Raw genomic sequence first — 14,368 nt, 5'->3', positions numbered from 1 at the left:
TGAACACAGAGAATAACCCATCTTTACCTGCATTCCTTTGGAGCAAAATGTCGTTTTTGTTTTAATTGGTGAACTGAAAGCACGTAATGATCCTGAACGTATGCCGCCCGCTTTTATGCTTACAGGTTCTTCCGAAGATGACGTCCCACATTGTGAATGAGATCGATAACATCTTGGGGAACAAACCTTACAGCAAGAAGGACTACAGATCCTAATGCATTGCATGATTAAACTGGACTGCATGGCTAAAATAGCGCTCTGTACTTAGTACAGTACCAAGTCAATAATATCCTGATTAGAATTATTCGGCAGTCTCTGTTGTTTACTAGATTCTCCAAGGCAGCGTGCTGCGCCGGGATCCAAAAGCACAGCCGATCTCTCTTTACAACTGAGATTGCCTTTGCTTTTTTGCTTCTTCTTTTTTACTACAGTCAGATTCTCCTGCACAAGCCCTGTTGAAACGAATGAGATCATGCAGGACATTGTGCGCTAGCATTCATTTCCGCAGAGTTTGTGCACAACTTCTCGCCGGGTCGTGCCCGCTCCCTGTTGACCCTTATTATCCTCTTGGCACTTCCCATTTATGCAGTGAAAATACACATTGTAAAGAAACAATAAAAGATTTCTTCTAAGCTTTAGTTACTTGGAAATTAGAAGAAGGATGTACAGATATATTTTTTCAATGAACACAAAAGCCAGATACAGGTATAGGTCAAAGACGCATATCAGACAATTTCAAGCATAAAAATTCTTCGAGCTATCTTGAAGATGAGTAAGTTTGGGTGTGGTTTTTTTCCATTTGCATTTTTTTATGCTGAATCTGAGTTCTAGGGTACTAGCCTAGTTTGGACTTTGTTTAGGGGAGTATGGGCTGTCCATTTAAAGGTAGAAAATCAAAGAATTACAGGGGATGGCATCTATGCCTGCCAGTTATTTAGGATTTCAGATGCATGTTGTATATGGTAGCTCCAGATTCACTGGGGGGTGGGGAATGGACTCGATCCATCCAAAGCTAAGCAACCATTGGCTACACTTCTGTGCACACTTACCAGGGAGTATGTAAGCCCTATTGAAGACACTGGGATTTAATTCCAAGGAAAAGTGCACAGGATTGAATGCATATGCTTCACACTTTAGCTTTACTGCATTTAAAAATGAATAGAGTAAAGGCTGTAGTTCTATCATCTGCTTAAAGCAGAGGTGGTTTACCTTCGGCTCTCCAGATATTGCTGGAAAACAACACCCATTTATCCTTAACTGCTGGCCATAGTGGTTGATGGGAGCTGGGAGTCCAAAAACATCTGGAGAGGGCCACATGTTCTCCCTAGAGGTTTGCACCATCAAAACAGAGGTCCCGTCCCCCACCTGAGTCAACGTGCTTAGGATCAGGCTGAAAGAGGCTAGGCTAGGCAAGTAAAATTCACATAATCATTTTGCTGCTGCAAAAACGGAAATAAAAAATGCCATAATTTAATGCTCTTTTATTAGAAACCTGCTTTACTTTTGGCAGCTTGTAGACGTAGTTACTGCAACTTTGATTACTTAAACTTAACTGATATAATGTATAATAAATGTACAAAATGTGCAGAGTTGTACAATTTTCTGAAGGTGTATTGGAAAGGGTTTCATTTCCCCTTTTGTACCTCCATCGAAAAGCCTGATGCAGTTTGTAAGCACTTCATCACAGTTTAATGGATCCCAGGAAATGTTTTCGTTTGCCCAATCTCCCCTGCCTTTTCTCACTTTGTTTCCAAACTGTATTTAGGATCATCATTACATCATGGGTTTTGGTTCCCAATCCTTGTTTTGGCACATGGTTTTCAGTGATCTTATGCTTTTTAATGGTAAGCATTGCCAAGCACTGGACTTAACATGCACATGCCAGTGGCACAGGATGGCCTGTGATGGACAAGAGCATCTTGATGCAACAAGAGCATCTTTTTTTAAGTACCAATGGTGGGATGCCAAAAACATCAAGCTTTGCCAAGTGCAAATGGAAGCTGGCTGGTTTGGGCAAGCTCCTTTAGCAGTGTAGCTAGAAGTCAGCATTACTGAAAATTGCGAGTGTTGTGTGTAAATCAGTCCATAAGCATCAGCAATCAAAGAACTAGAAAGTGTCTGGAACAGCTTTCCCCAACCTGGTGCCCTCCAATGTTTTGGAGTACAAGATCCATCTGCCCTAGGCAGCACAGCCAGGTAGAAGGCTGATGCCACACCGTTCTGCTCTTGAAAGCAATCATTTGATGGGTAGGTGTTGTTGTTGGCTGTTGTTGGCATCCATCTGTCTCATTCGATGGGCAGATGATTAATACAGATAAGGAGATCTCCTCTCCCTTCTTCCCACTCCTAACCTGCCCTATTTGCATGGTTGTATTCAATTGGCAATGATCCCACAGTGATGAAATGCAGCTGTTCTGTGCCTCTTGATTTGTATATCTCTATCATATGTGTATTCTAGAAATCCTCCAAACCATTGCATTTGAAAGCACCGTTTAGGAACAGCACACCCTCCCAGCTACAATCCTGTCATTTCTTACTTTCCACGAATACTTTGATTTTGTGGGTTGCAAAGACCTTATCAAGGACTCTTCTTTTTCTTCAATGGACTTGGCCAACAGAAATGAGGTCTTCTCAGCTGAGATGTTTTATTACGTTTGTGGATAGGTCCACTTTTCATGTCTAATTGAAGTCTCAAGAGTGGTTTTGAGATCCACTAGTGTAAAACACAGGTGGGGAGCCTGAGAGCCTACAGATCTTGGACTCTGACTTGCATCAACCCCAGCCAGCATGGCCAGCGGATGGAGCTATTGTCCAACAACATCTGGAGTGGCTCCCCACCTCTGTAATAAAAAAGTGCATACAATTGGGAGTGGGGAGGTGCCAAGGCCTTTGAGCAGGGAACACCGTATTTATATGGAAAGTACAAATATCCTTTTAATTTACTACATCTCACTTCCACAGCCTGCACTCTAAAGGACAGACACAAACTGCAATCTGCGTACTCAGTGGGGCCTAATCCACAGGACTGCAGCTCAAGACCCAGATGCAGAAGCATATTAAATACCCACTGCTACACAATGGCTTCCTTTTTGTTGCTATACCTTATCAGTAATAATTTCTTATTACCTAACTCTGGCCCCAGATGAGTACCCCTACCCCAAAATGGTGAACAAGCATTTCATCTTTTTTGCATACGATAGCCTGGATCTGGGGCAACTGCTGTGAAACCTGCTTTCATGGATAATTGCTCTTGTTGCAAATGGCCATAAAGCCAAGTTCCATATCCAGAAATCTTCCAGTTCACCTGGTGGGCAGGGGTATCATGCACATGTATTCAACTCCATTCATCTGGTCTGGGTGGCAAAGCTTCAATGCACATAGTCTTTCTCTGCCTGGCACAACTTCTTCAGCTCATTTCGGCGGCAGGAACAGATCTCTGTTTTCATTCTTCTCCAAAGATTTGCTCCGGCCGCTGCAATGAACTTACAGGGAAGTCTGGGTTAGAACATGGAAAATGTACCATCTCACCAAAAGCAGCAAAGGTGCATTTGCACATATAGGCCGCACCATGTGTGAAGCTTAAGCTTCTGAATCGCAGCCTCCTCCTCCTTCCCTCCATCGAGCAGGGCCTTTGCATTTGAACTCTTCATCGGACAGTCCTAGCAACGGAGTTTACAGAAGGCACCGAGTTCTAAAGAACAAATATACTTTTTCCTCTTTTAATGTGTTTAATCAAAGCAATGGTCTGTGTAAATGAATTCAGCTGCTGTATACTAGGAACTGCTTTCTATTTCTGCTTGGACATAATAAAGGCATTTTATGCACCTAGCTTAATTACTTTGGATCCATTAATTTGGAGTGGTGGAGCGGGGGTGGGGAGGGTAGTGGTGGAGAGCCTACATTATTAGGATTAAAATAGGACTGTATCTTTCTGATTCATTACTTTGAAAATCAATACATATTACTTTTGTTTCCCAGTAGGAATAACCACATTACACAGAGTGCTTGATAGGAAAGAAAATGTTCATTCATCAAGAGCATTAGCTAAAGACAGATTTAAAGGGCAGTGTCTCTCATAAGATACCAGTGACTATTAACATACGTTGATTTGAAGTATGGAATGCAGTGGGGTTGGGGGGGGGAAGGGGGAGGTCAGGATATTTTTGATTGCCTTAGAGACACACTCTCTTCTTCGGAAGATTTATTCAAAGTTTTTCTTCATCTGAGATGGCCTACATGGCTTCACAGAAATCCTCAGGGTGTCTCTGCTTCCCCCACCCCCATTGTCTTCACATTTTAAGCAATTTAACAAGGGTAATTCCATCACCACTGTTCCAGAGAAAAGTCAGCTAGTTGCTGCTGATCGACAGCAGAAAGGATAAGAGAACAATTAAACTTAATTCATGGAATCAACTGCTACAGCCCCAAAGTTTTTTGCCCAATGAAATCCTGACACAGTTCAGTAATGCCCCATGACATCATCATACCTGCCATATAACAATGAATTTAGCTTATTTTCAATAGTTTTGAGGATACAGCACGGCCTAAAGCAGTGGTGGCCAAACTTGGCCCTCCAGCTGTTTTGGGACTACAACTCCCATCATCCCTAGCTAACAGGACCAGTGGTCAGGGATGATGGGAATTGTAGTCCCCAAACAGCTGGAGGGCCAAGTTTGGCCACCACTGGCCTAAAGGAAGCAGAGTTTACACAAAATGGGGGGGGGGGTGCCCAGCAGAATGAAAGATAACTTTTGCACAGAGGTGGTGAACCTGCAGCCCACCTTTCCATAAAGAAATGTTAACTGTGACCTCATGCTAGAAAAATGTGACTGTGACCTCATGCTAGAAAAACTGTTTTGGGCATCTGGCTGACAGGCCTCATTTGCAGACTTAAATTATTAGATGACTGTTGCATGCAGTTTCATTTCAAATCCTAGGGTTCCTACTACTGGAGAAAGCCTCACACATCCCACATGCAAAATTTCTTTAGACAGTGATTTATACCAAATTAGTATCAGTGATCACTCCTCTTAACTGAATCATCTTTTGTTAAGCTTCTGTCCTCTTTGCTACACCTTCAATCATTGCTTCCATTTGCTTGTTATAATATGAAGGGTAGTGGTTTTGGGGGGGAGGGTAGACAAACTGCTGCATGCAGCAGATTCGGAATTGCGGCATATCAGATATACAGCATTTAGAGGTGCATACAGAAAGGGAAACATGGGACTAAACTAGAATATTCAAATTCATCTCATTTCAGTTTAGCACAGGGTGAGTTCAGTTTTAATTAAAGTAGGATGTATTTTTATGGCATGCTATTTCACTATTGGCAAACTGCTGTGAATTAACAAGTCTGAACCGAATAAGATGATGGAAACTCACATTTTCAGTTTTCACCCTATGATGGGGGTGAGAATCTTTTCTGCAATGGAAGCAAGGAAGACATTTCTTACCCACAAGATAAAAAGACTGGAAAAGTTGGGCAAAGGCTGCAATCTATGCATTTTCCTAAGAGTAAGTTCAACTAAACACAGTGAAAATTTCTTTGAAGACTGCAATGAAGAGAACAGAAAACAGGACAATATCACAATGGAAGAAGCTTCAGGCTGTATTTTCTTTTAAGCTTTTATTCAAACATGATTACAAAAGGTTACGGGATGAAGTCACTGCTCGAAGTCAACAAAGCCCATCTCACTGGCAGAAAAAAAGAGAAACTTATTTGTAACATATTTGTGTTTTGAAAAACAATTTCATGAGCTAAAATGACATTACCTGGTGCACTCATTTTTGTTATTTTATGAAAGAACCATAATCTGTGTTTCCTTTCTGTTTTCTTGTAAAAAATAGTTTCTCATGTTTTCAAGCTATAAAAAAGCAACACCTCTCTATCCAGGCTGCTGAGTGTGACTGGATAGGACTGACCTATCCAAACAATTCTGTCTACTTGGAACCTGTAGACAGCAAAGCAATCAATCCAGACGAAGCGCTGATGGACAGGATGTAGTTTCTGATAAAGCAGCATGTTAAGGATGAAAGCCCAAACACTCAGGATGGTAAGTATATCTCCCAATGCTCACTACCAATGCAACTGCTACAAAAACAGGATGTCGTATAAATAGGGATCTATTATCCCAAGTCCAAGAATGAAACCAAGTACTATGTATCCCAGTCCCAGATAGCTCAGTTGGTAGGGTGTGAGACTCTTTAAGCTTAGGGTCGTGGGTTTGAGCCTCACGCTGGGCAAAGAAGATCGTTGCATCGCAGGGCGCTAGACTAGATGACCCCCCCCCCAGGGTCCCTTCCAAGAGCAGTTATGATACGATACGATAATCTTTATTGTCACTGTCCTATACAGAACAATGAAATTGAAAAAATCTACATCAGACATTCAAAACCCAACAAGCCTGCTATCCCAGCCTGGTTAGCCCCCTAAAAACTCTGATACCCCATAATTAAATACAACATACTCCCATAGAGACTACCTTACACTGTGTTTAAAACCAAAATCGCATTTGAATAGAAATTGTTTCTCAGACGGCTAGTCCTAGTCTTTATAACCCTGTACCTTCTTCCAGAAGGCAGAAGCTGAAAGAAATCACTATCTCTGCAGCTTTCTTATGGCAACTGGAAGCATAGATTTGATCCAAGGTGGGAAGAGTACCCCCAATTATTCTCTCCGCAGTCCTTACAACCCTGGACAGCATTGTTTTTCCCCTGACCGTACAGCTCCCAAACCACACACACAGACCATAAGTTAATACACTCTCAACAGTACAATGGTAAAAGGCAATCAACAGGTCCTTTGAGAGATTGTTTTTCCAGAGAATTCTCAGAAAATATAACCTCTGCTGTGCTCTCTTCATCAGGTCTTTGCTGTTTTATGATTCTATGTAAGTAGAGGAGCTTGTGGTCAAAGGACTGGCTTGCAATCGCAACTGGAGAGGGAAGCAAGACCCTTGACTTCCACCCATCTGCTCCTCAAAAGCAACCCTCCAGTAGAATAAGCTGTTGCCCTGGTACCTATAGCCCAGTCCTATGGAACAGCTGAGGAATGTGCCACTGTGGCTGAAAAGCAATCCTACCTGGCACCAGAAAACCTATCAATTGACTCCCATATAAAGTTAAGCTGGTTGGAGAAAGCCCTGCAGGAAGCCACATCTGGAGTAACCTACCCCGAGCATAAAGCCTACACACAGTTCACCTGTACTGTGCAGGACCTTGGCACAAACAGCAGTACTTGTGCCCATGGGAAACACTGACCCCCTGAAACAGCTCTAGAATGATGTTAGAAATTACCCAATTGCAACCATGTGGAGATCTCTGGACACCAGGCTAGTGACTGATATCTCCATCTGGCTGGCCTCTCCAGGTTTCTTAAGCAGGTAAGCAGAAGAGTTTATCTACTGTGTTTATATCCCACCTTTCCCCCCCCAAAGAGTACATGGTTCACCCGCTCCTCAGTTAATCCCTACAACGACCCTGCGAAGTAGGTTACGAGGCTGTGACTGGCCCAAGGTCACCCAGTGAACTTCATGACTGAGTGAGGATTTGAACCCTGATCTCCCAGGTCCTAGTCCGACACTCTAACCACTGCACCACACCATCTTCCTAGAGTACTTCTGCTACAGGACAGCTCTATACATTAAGTAGGTAAATAAATATGGGGAAAGTAAATGTAACTTAGAGAAGGATCTGAAATATTTTCCTTGAAGCTTAAATCTGTTTTGTTCTGTATTGTTTTATTTCTTGTTTTAAGGCGTTACAAACCACTCTGAGATTTTCTCTTAAAAATATAAATTAAAATAAATAAATAAAATGAATATAGAAATAAAATGAGTAATAGTGATAATAATAAATTCCCTTGACAAAATAATTGTGCCTAGACATTCTGCCGTGGCAACTGTAACCAGGGTTTAAGGTGCCATTTGGCAATTAGTTTGTATATCTGACTTTAGAATGAGTATCAATGATGTCACAAAAGCTTCCCCACATCAACAGAGGCTCCTTTCTGTTTGTGGGTTACTGGTGGCTGTGCAAAAGGGAAGAAATATTTACAGAAAATGACAGAAAATATGGCAGTTGCCATTAAAAGCATTTTTTTTATTTTTAGAATGCCTGTATTTCCAGAGGGTGGGAGAATCCTAAGGAGGACTGGAAACTTTTTACAGAGATTAAGAACCTGAATTTCCCAAGTACCTCCACTTCAGTAACATTCAGTTAGCTGGTCGCTGTAATAATTTTTTTAAATAATTTTATTATTTATACCCCACACATCCCTATAATTTAGTCACTAATAAAATAGTGTCACAATACTGTCCACATATTCTGTTCTGTTCTATTACTGGTAGGACTATTTGCTTTGTCCTCATGGTGCCCAGGAACTATTTGCTCTACAGTTGTGGTGGCATGTGCAAAGTTGTCTGTTCTTGCTACAATTGTATCCGTAATGTGTCTGGATTCTTTGAATTACAGGCCCTGAAACTATATCCCTTGAGAGCACAGCTACAGCACCTAACTTATGCAACCCATCTATCTCAAAGTACTTGAAATTTTTGGAAGGAAAGGATACACGGTGGGATTGAAATTCTTCAACAAAAAAAATGAAGCAATGATGACCAAGACCAGGAAGAGTGTATTGTTGTAGAAGATGGAGAATGTTGTTGCTTCGTAGTCTGCTACTTCGTTCTTCTTCCACAAAATTCTGCAGAGGCAAAAGCAGCATTTCAAACAATTTAGGCATATTTTTTCCATTGACAAATGACCTAGATGCTAAATTCCAGTTTCTGAAAAAATGATTATTTTATTTAAGAGTCAAAAGGAGTACAGTGAAGGCACCTGCCAGCTGTCAATAGGCAAACAGGGCGTTTTTTTGGAAACACAGTAATGAGCGCCAAACTTCCATTAGATTTCCAAAAGCAGTTTTTACACTGTGTGAAAGATTGCATAAAATTTTGGAATTATCAGGTATGGGTGCAACAGGAGAAAGGGAAAAAATTGCTATCTGAATATAGCCTTTGTTTCTAGCTATTAGAGATCTTTTTAAAAACAAACAAACACATAACTCAAACAATAAAGCAAGATTGAATCTCCTGCTATGAAATAGTAACTTAATGAAGAATTGGGAGCTTAGGTTGGGAAGTTACTGCCAAGTATTCAATCTAGCACCACTGAAGAGCTTTTTAGGATGATAAAACGCTTTTTAAAGCATTTCTAATGCATCAAGTTATATAAAATGGTGAACTATACACAAACCATGCTGCTTTTAAAAAATACTGGTGACATCTGAAACACAATCAGCCGAAAACAAAGTAGGCATTAAGATGGTGGTAATCAACAAGCCAAGTCAAAACAAACACAAAACCACAGAAATAAATCCCTCTTTATGAACAGAGGGGTGTAATTCAGGTTGCCTGCAAACAAAGCTGTACAACGCATTTGACTGTCACCTCTCATCTTTCTCCTTGCGCGACATCTTCCTATTGTCTGCTTCAGAGAGCTTTCGAGTTACTTCTTTGGAAACGGCATCTTCCCTCTTCTGGGCTACTCTGAAAGAGAAAGCATTTTACATTCCTGATATTTTGGGTGTGGGGAGATCAGAATAAATTCAAGGATACTAGCCATTTCATAAAATGCCCTCCGCACATCACCTTGAAAGTGCCATTAGGTATGAACTGGAATGTGATGTGAAAGACCCACTGCCCAAATGGCGGAGCCACAAGGCCGGCAAGCCCCATCTCAACGGTTCCAATCACAGGGTTGTAACCCATGTTAATAGGTTCGCTGAAAAGAATAGCCAGGACTAACTTAGGCCCATTTGATGTTTGTAGGTTTACTCCGAATATAACTGTTAGGTACAACACAGAGTTCACTGAAGGAGAAACAAACAGTTGGAACCATCCAACTAGGGGCAGGATGCATGAATATTTACTAGGGTCTAAGTCAGGATAGTCTAACCTGCAGCCCACAAGGCGTTTTTGGCAGCCCTCAGCAATGTTCAAGAGAAAAAAAATCTTTAAGCTTTATTTTTTGTGTCATGCATTCTTAACAAAAGTGCATACATCTGTTTGAGTATTAAATTTGTTTAATAATTAAATCTATTAATTGTGTATTTAATTATATATATTAATTGTTTTTTTTAAGTATTACTAAACCTATTGTGAACACTTTAATTTACTATATGGAAATGGAATTCATTGTGTGGCCTGCGAGTTCTGTGTTGAAGTACTATTGCAGGCCGCTTGGTACAAAAAATTGGACCACCCTGGTCTAAGAAAAAGTACAAGTGCTCTTCCGAAGAAAATGTCCATTCAAAATATTTTTTGTCCAAAATTAAAGTTCATGTAAAGCTATGATATTAACTTTAACGGATATTGCCTAGTTCTGGAACTTTCTTGCTTCATAGACCCTCCAAAGGCCATCTCCAGAAATATAGCAAGGCTGATCTGAAATTGTTTTTAGTAGCCAGGGTGATGTAGTCTGAGGGGATATCACAAGATGCTTGCTACCTCCCGTGCATTTTCCCCATAAACATCATAACCCATCCCAAGCGCTAGAAATATAAATGAACTGTCCAAATGCTTACTTGTGCTTAAGAACAAACTTTACATTCTTGTAGGCAAAAGCCACCAGATATGTACTGACAAGGGTCATAACGCTGTAGAGAACTGCCGACTGAACAAGATCCATGTGCCATATTCGCCAGTAGAGCCCTAAGGAAAAGACATTGTGCAGGTGGTTAAGATTTTTGAAGTCTTCACAGTAAGTGGCACAGCAGGCCAGACAGCACATGAATGACTCGATTTGTTCAAGGCGTTCTCAACTAGATATCCTGTCTTATTATTAAAGCTTCCTTCTTCATTCAAAAGAATGGTCACAGTTCAGCACTAGAGCATCTGCTTTATACGCAGAACGTGTCTCCAGTTTTAACCCCTGGAAAGCCACTGCCAGTCAGTTTAGCTAGATGGACCAACGGGCCCACCTCTATATAAGGCAGCTACTCATGTTGATTAACTGAACAATGTATCTCTAGTTTACATACTGTTTTGGATAATCTTGTATTCTACCTTCTACCACATATGTCTTCCTTTGCCTGAACAGCAGCATGCAAAATAATAAAGGAAAGGGAATATCTGAAAGTGAAAGAAATACGCCATCTTTGGACTGACCCAACAACTAACAGAATGCCACATTCACAAGGATGAATAGCTTCAGAAGCATTGTGTGAAACTGATTTCAGGCACATTTGTCTTTTCTTTTCATTTTACTAACTACAGTCAACGAACATGATAACACCCAACAAAGGTGTAGCAATGCCACCTAGTGGTCTATTATTCTAAATAGTTTTTGAAACCCTTTGCTCTTCAAATCCTTAAAACACACGCAGACTTTAGAAACTTGACTTAGGGCTTTCCACACTTCCACTTGTCCTGTGCCTAGAAAACACAGGTTTGGGCAGTTTACTGCTTGTCTAGTGCTTTCTAGGCACAGGTCTGTGGTTTTGCCTTTGCACAGCCACTTTCCCCCAGGAAACCCACACAGAACAACAATCCACAGGAAACTCAGTTGCTGTTGTTCCAATTCAACACTAAACCGCGTTTTACTAGGGGGGAAGTGGATGGGCTAATGGAAATGTAGATGAGCCCCCAATTTTGTTTATTTGTCTCACATCAGCACATTATCCCCTTTAGTGAGAATCAGTGGTATACAGGCACTTCTATAATCTTGCATGGAGCCTGAAGTACAGTGGTACCTTGGGTTAAGTACTTAATTTGTTCCGGAGGTCCGTTCTTAACCTGAAACTGTTCTTAACCTGAAGCACCACTTTAGCTAATGGGGCTTCCCGCTGCTGCTGCACCGCCGGAGCACATTTTCTGTTCTTATCCTGAAGCAAAGTTCTTAACCCAAGGTACTATTCTGGGTTTGTGGAGTCTGTAACCTGAAGCGTATGTAACCCGAGGTGTCACCTTTTCTGCCTCACTCAATCTATACCAAAGAAGTGGATAATATGAACCACATAGCAATGTTTCCATATTCTCTTTGTGATGTTCAAAAAAGAGACATATTTTAATAATAATAATATTTCTTATATCCCACTGCAATGCGTGTCCACAGTGAATAATAGCTTTGAGGTTAAGAGAAGGCCAGAAGCCACCCTAAAGAGGAAGAAGAAATGCCATTTTAAGCTTAAGAACAATATGGACAGTTGGAATATGTGCCAATTCAAGTTACAAGAAAAGAAATTCTGACTAAACACCAGGAAGAAATTTCTGACAGTAATTGTAGTTTCTTCATCAAACTCCCATTGTTTTAGGCACATTTTTGTGACAGTACTGCGCCTAAGATTTCAGATTAAAACTGAAGAGGAAGGAAAGGAGGACCTTTTTCTGCCTTCCCACTTCCAGCTACTCTCCAGAGACTGGAGATCTTCTTAAGAATATTAGGGGGGTGCACAGGGGAAGGACCAGACCGTGTGGAAAATAAACTTAATATTTTAGCTGCCATTCATTCATTTTCAGCTTTGTATTCTTGTTATTTTAAAAAAGCGCATTGTGGCACCCGTATCCTAGGTTTAAGGTGCCATTTAGCTACTAGCTTTCCTATCTCCCGTTTCTAACGCTGGGTGGGGCACACCTTCCTTGAGAGGTTTTCAGGCAGAAGTTAAATAGCCTCATCTGTCACGGATGCTTTAAGTTCAGATTCCTGTATTGCAGTAAGGGAGTTGGACTAGATGACCCCAGGGGGGATCCCTTCCAATTCTGCAATTCCGTGATTCTAGGTCGGAGGGCCGTCCGTCAGGGCCTCTTTAGCTGTGCCCCCTGCACTGCAGCAGGGGGTTGGGCTGGATGACCTTCGGGGGTCCCCTTCGAACCCCGAAATCCTGCGGCCTTCCCTATCCCGCGCCCCGGAGGAGCCTCGCGTGGGGGGGGGTTGGATCCCTGCCTCCCCCGCTGCTGACAGAGCAGCTCTTCCAGGGGGAAGAGAGGGAGACGTGGCAACCCAACCCTTCCTCACTCACAGATGGGGATGGCAGAGACGATGAACGCGTTGCCGAAGAAGAGCGCCGACGACTTGGCCGACAAGTTGCGGCTGAAATCCTGCAGGAGAAGCTCCTCCTCCGACTGCTGCCGGGCCCCGCCGCTGCTGCCGCCACTACCGCCCTTGGGAGCCATCGCCGCCGCTTCCTTCTGCCTCCCGAGTTCGAAAGGAAGACCGGGACTGACCCCGCGCGGCTGCCGTACTCGCCCACGAAAGCACACGCGGCGCAACGGCCTGGGAGGCGGGACTTCCGCCGACCAACGGCCGCTCTCCTCACAGAGTACTTCCGCAGCCGCCTGTCAATTCCACACACCCCAACCGCCGCTGTCCCCCGTTTCTCTCGATAGAATTATTATCTCTACCGCGGAGCTACGAGTGTTTGGATAATAGCAGAGACTAAGTCTGTGTAGCATTAAAAAAAAAAAAAAGTAATAAGCAAGGAGAATTGGGCCAAGCCTCTACATCCGGGTCGTCAGGACTCGGCTGACGTGTCCTTTCCTTGGCTTCAGGGGCGGGGCTTGTGGGCAAAGTCTTATTGGCTCTTCTGTGCAGCCGGGATTAAAAAGCGGAGGGGGCGTGGCTTGCAGAGTCTCTGCATTGAAGCTCATTGGGGTTTGGCTCAGCGGCAGACTAAACGGTGCATTTGTTATATAGGGTAGCGTCCTCTTGGTTTCCCACTCTGAATACTGCTTAATTCGTGTGTGTGGGTATCTTTTTTATTTTATTTTATTTTATTTTATTTTAGTGGTAGTTATGCTGCTTTACGAAGGAGAAGTTTAATACGACCCCCGTTTTAGAGCATAAATAAATTGATGTTTTAGATTTGCTTTTGAAAACGGAGCGGTGATTTTTGTAACGTGGTCAGAAGTTGGCTTTTGTTTATTTCCATACGCTCCTCCTGTTCTGCTTCTGTCTGTACTGACAGCAAGTAGTAGAAAAAGTTACATGCTAAAGATGGCTAGGGGTCTACTAAGTGGGTAGAAGTCTTGAATTGTTGAGATTGCTTGAGAAATTAAGCTGCCCTGTCTCAAGTTTTCCACAACGGGCTGTGCTTTCTCCCTGCAAAAGCCGATGCTTCTCAGTGCCTCGCTTTAAAAGTCTGGCAATAATTGGGAGCATAGGGAGGCTGGAACAGAGGTTTTCATGTAAGACTCTGATCGGGATATTCTTTTGCACTTGTATAGTGTTCAGGATATTCCAGTGTATCATGAGCAGACTTTTCCAGCTATCCTGTATCTATGGTTCTTCCACTCCTCTTTGCCCATGGGGATCAGTGTGATCTGTGCAAGGGTGCAGTGTGGGTGGTGAATAAATAAAATTAGTGTTTTAAAGT

The 14,368-nt window shown here is 42.3% G+C and overlaps 2 protein-coding genes across 2 annotated transcripts in view; one reads left to right on the top strand and one right to left on the bottom strand.

The window, feature by feature from the left end:
- The window catches only part of KCNAB1 (potassium voltage-gated channel subfamily A regulatory beta subunit 1), a 162,744-nt gene extending 158,915 nt beyond the window's left edge, over positions 1-3,829 (top strand). The window contains exon 14 of the mRNA XM_081008199.1: positions 126-3,829. Within this exon, the coding sequence (XP_080864325.1) occupies positions 126-215 (90 nt within the window). The 3' untranslated portion in view covers positions 216-3,829. The remainder of the gene's footprint in view (positions 1-125) is intronic.
- A 1,782-nt stretch (positions 3,830-5,611) lies between these two features.
- Positions 5,612-13,264, bottom strand: SSR3 (signal sequence receptor subunit 3). The gene is made up of 5 exons (XM_081008347.1): positions 13,016-13,264; positions 10,583-10,709; positions 9,447-9,545; positions 8,570-8,701; positions 5,612-6,007 (listed from the first exon to the last, which is right to left on the bottom strand). Exons 1-5 carry the CDS (start codon positions 13,167-13,169, stop codon positions 5,941-5,943), a joined length of 579 nt encoding a protein of 192 aa, XP_080864473.1. The 5' UTR covers positions 13,170-13,264; the 3' UTR covers positions 5,612-5,940.
- Between the last annotated feature and the right edge of the window lie 1,104 nt (positions 13,265-14,368).

This window comes from Podarcis pityusensis, assembly GCF_964106645.2.
Source record: "Podarcis pityusensis genome assembly, chromosome: 5".
NCBI classification, from domain to species: domain Eukaryota; kingdom Metazoa; phylum Chordata; class Lepidosauria; order Squamata; family Lacertidae; genus Podarcis; species Podarcis pityusensis.
This window is presented reverse-complemented; position numbering and strand designations above follow the sequence as displayed.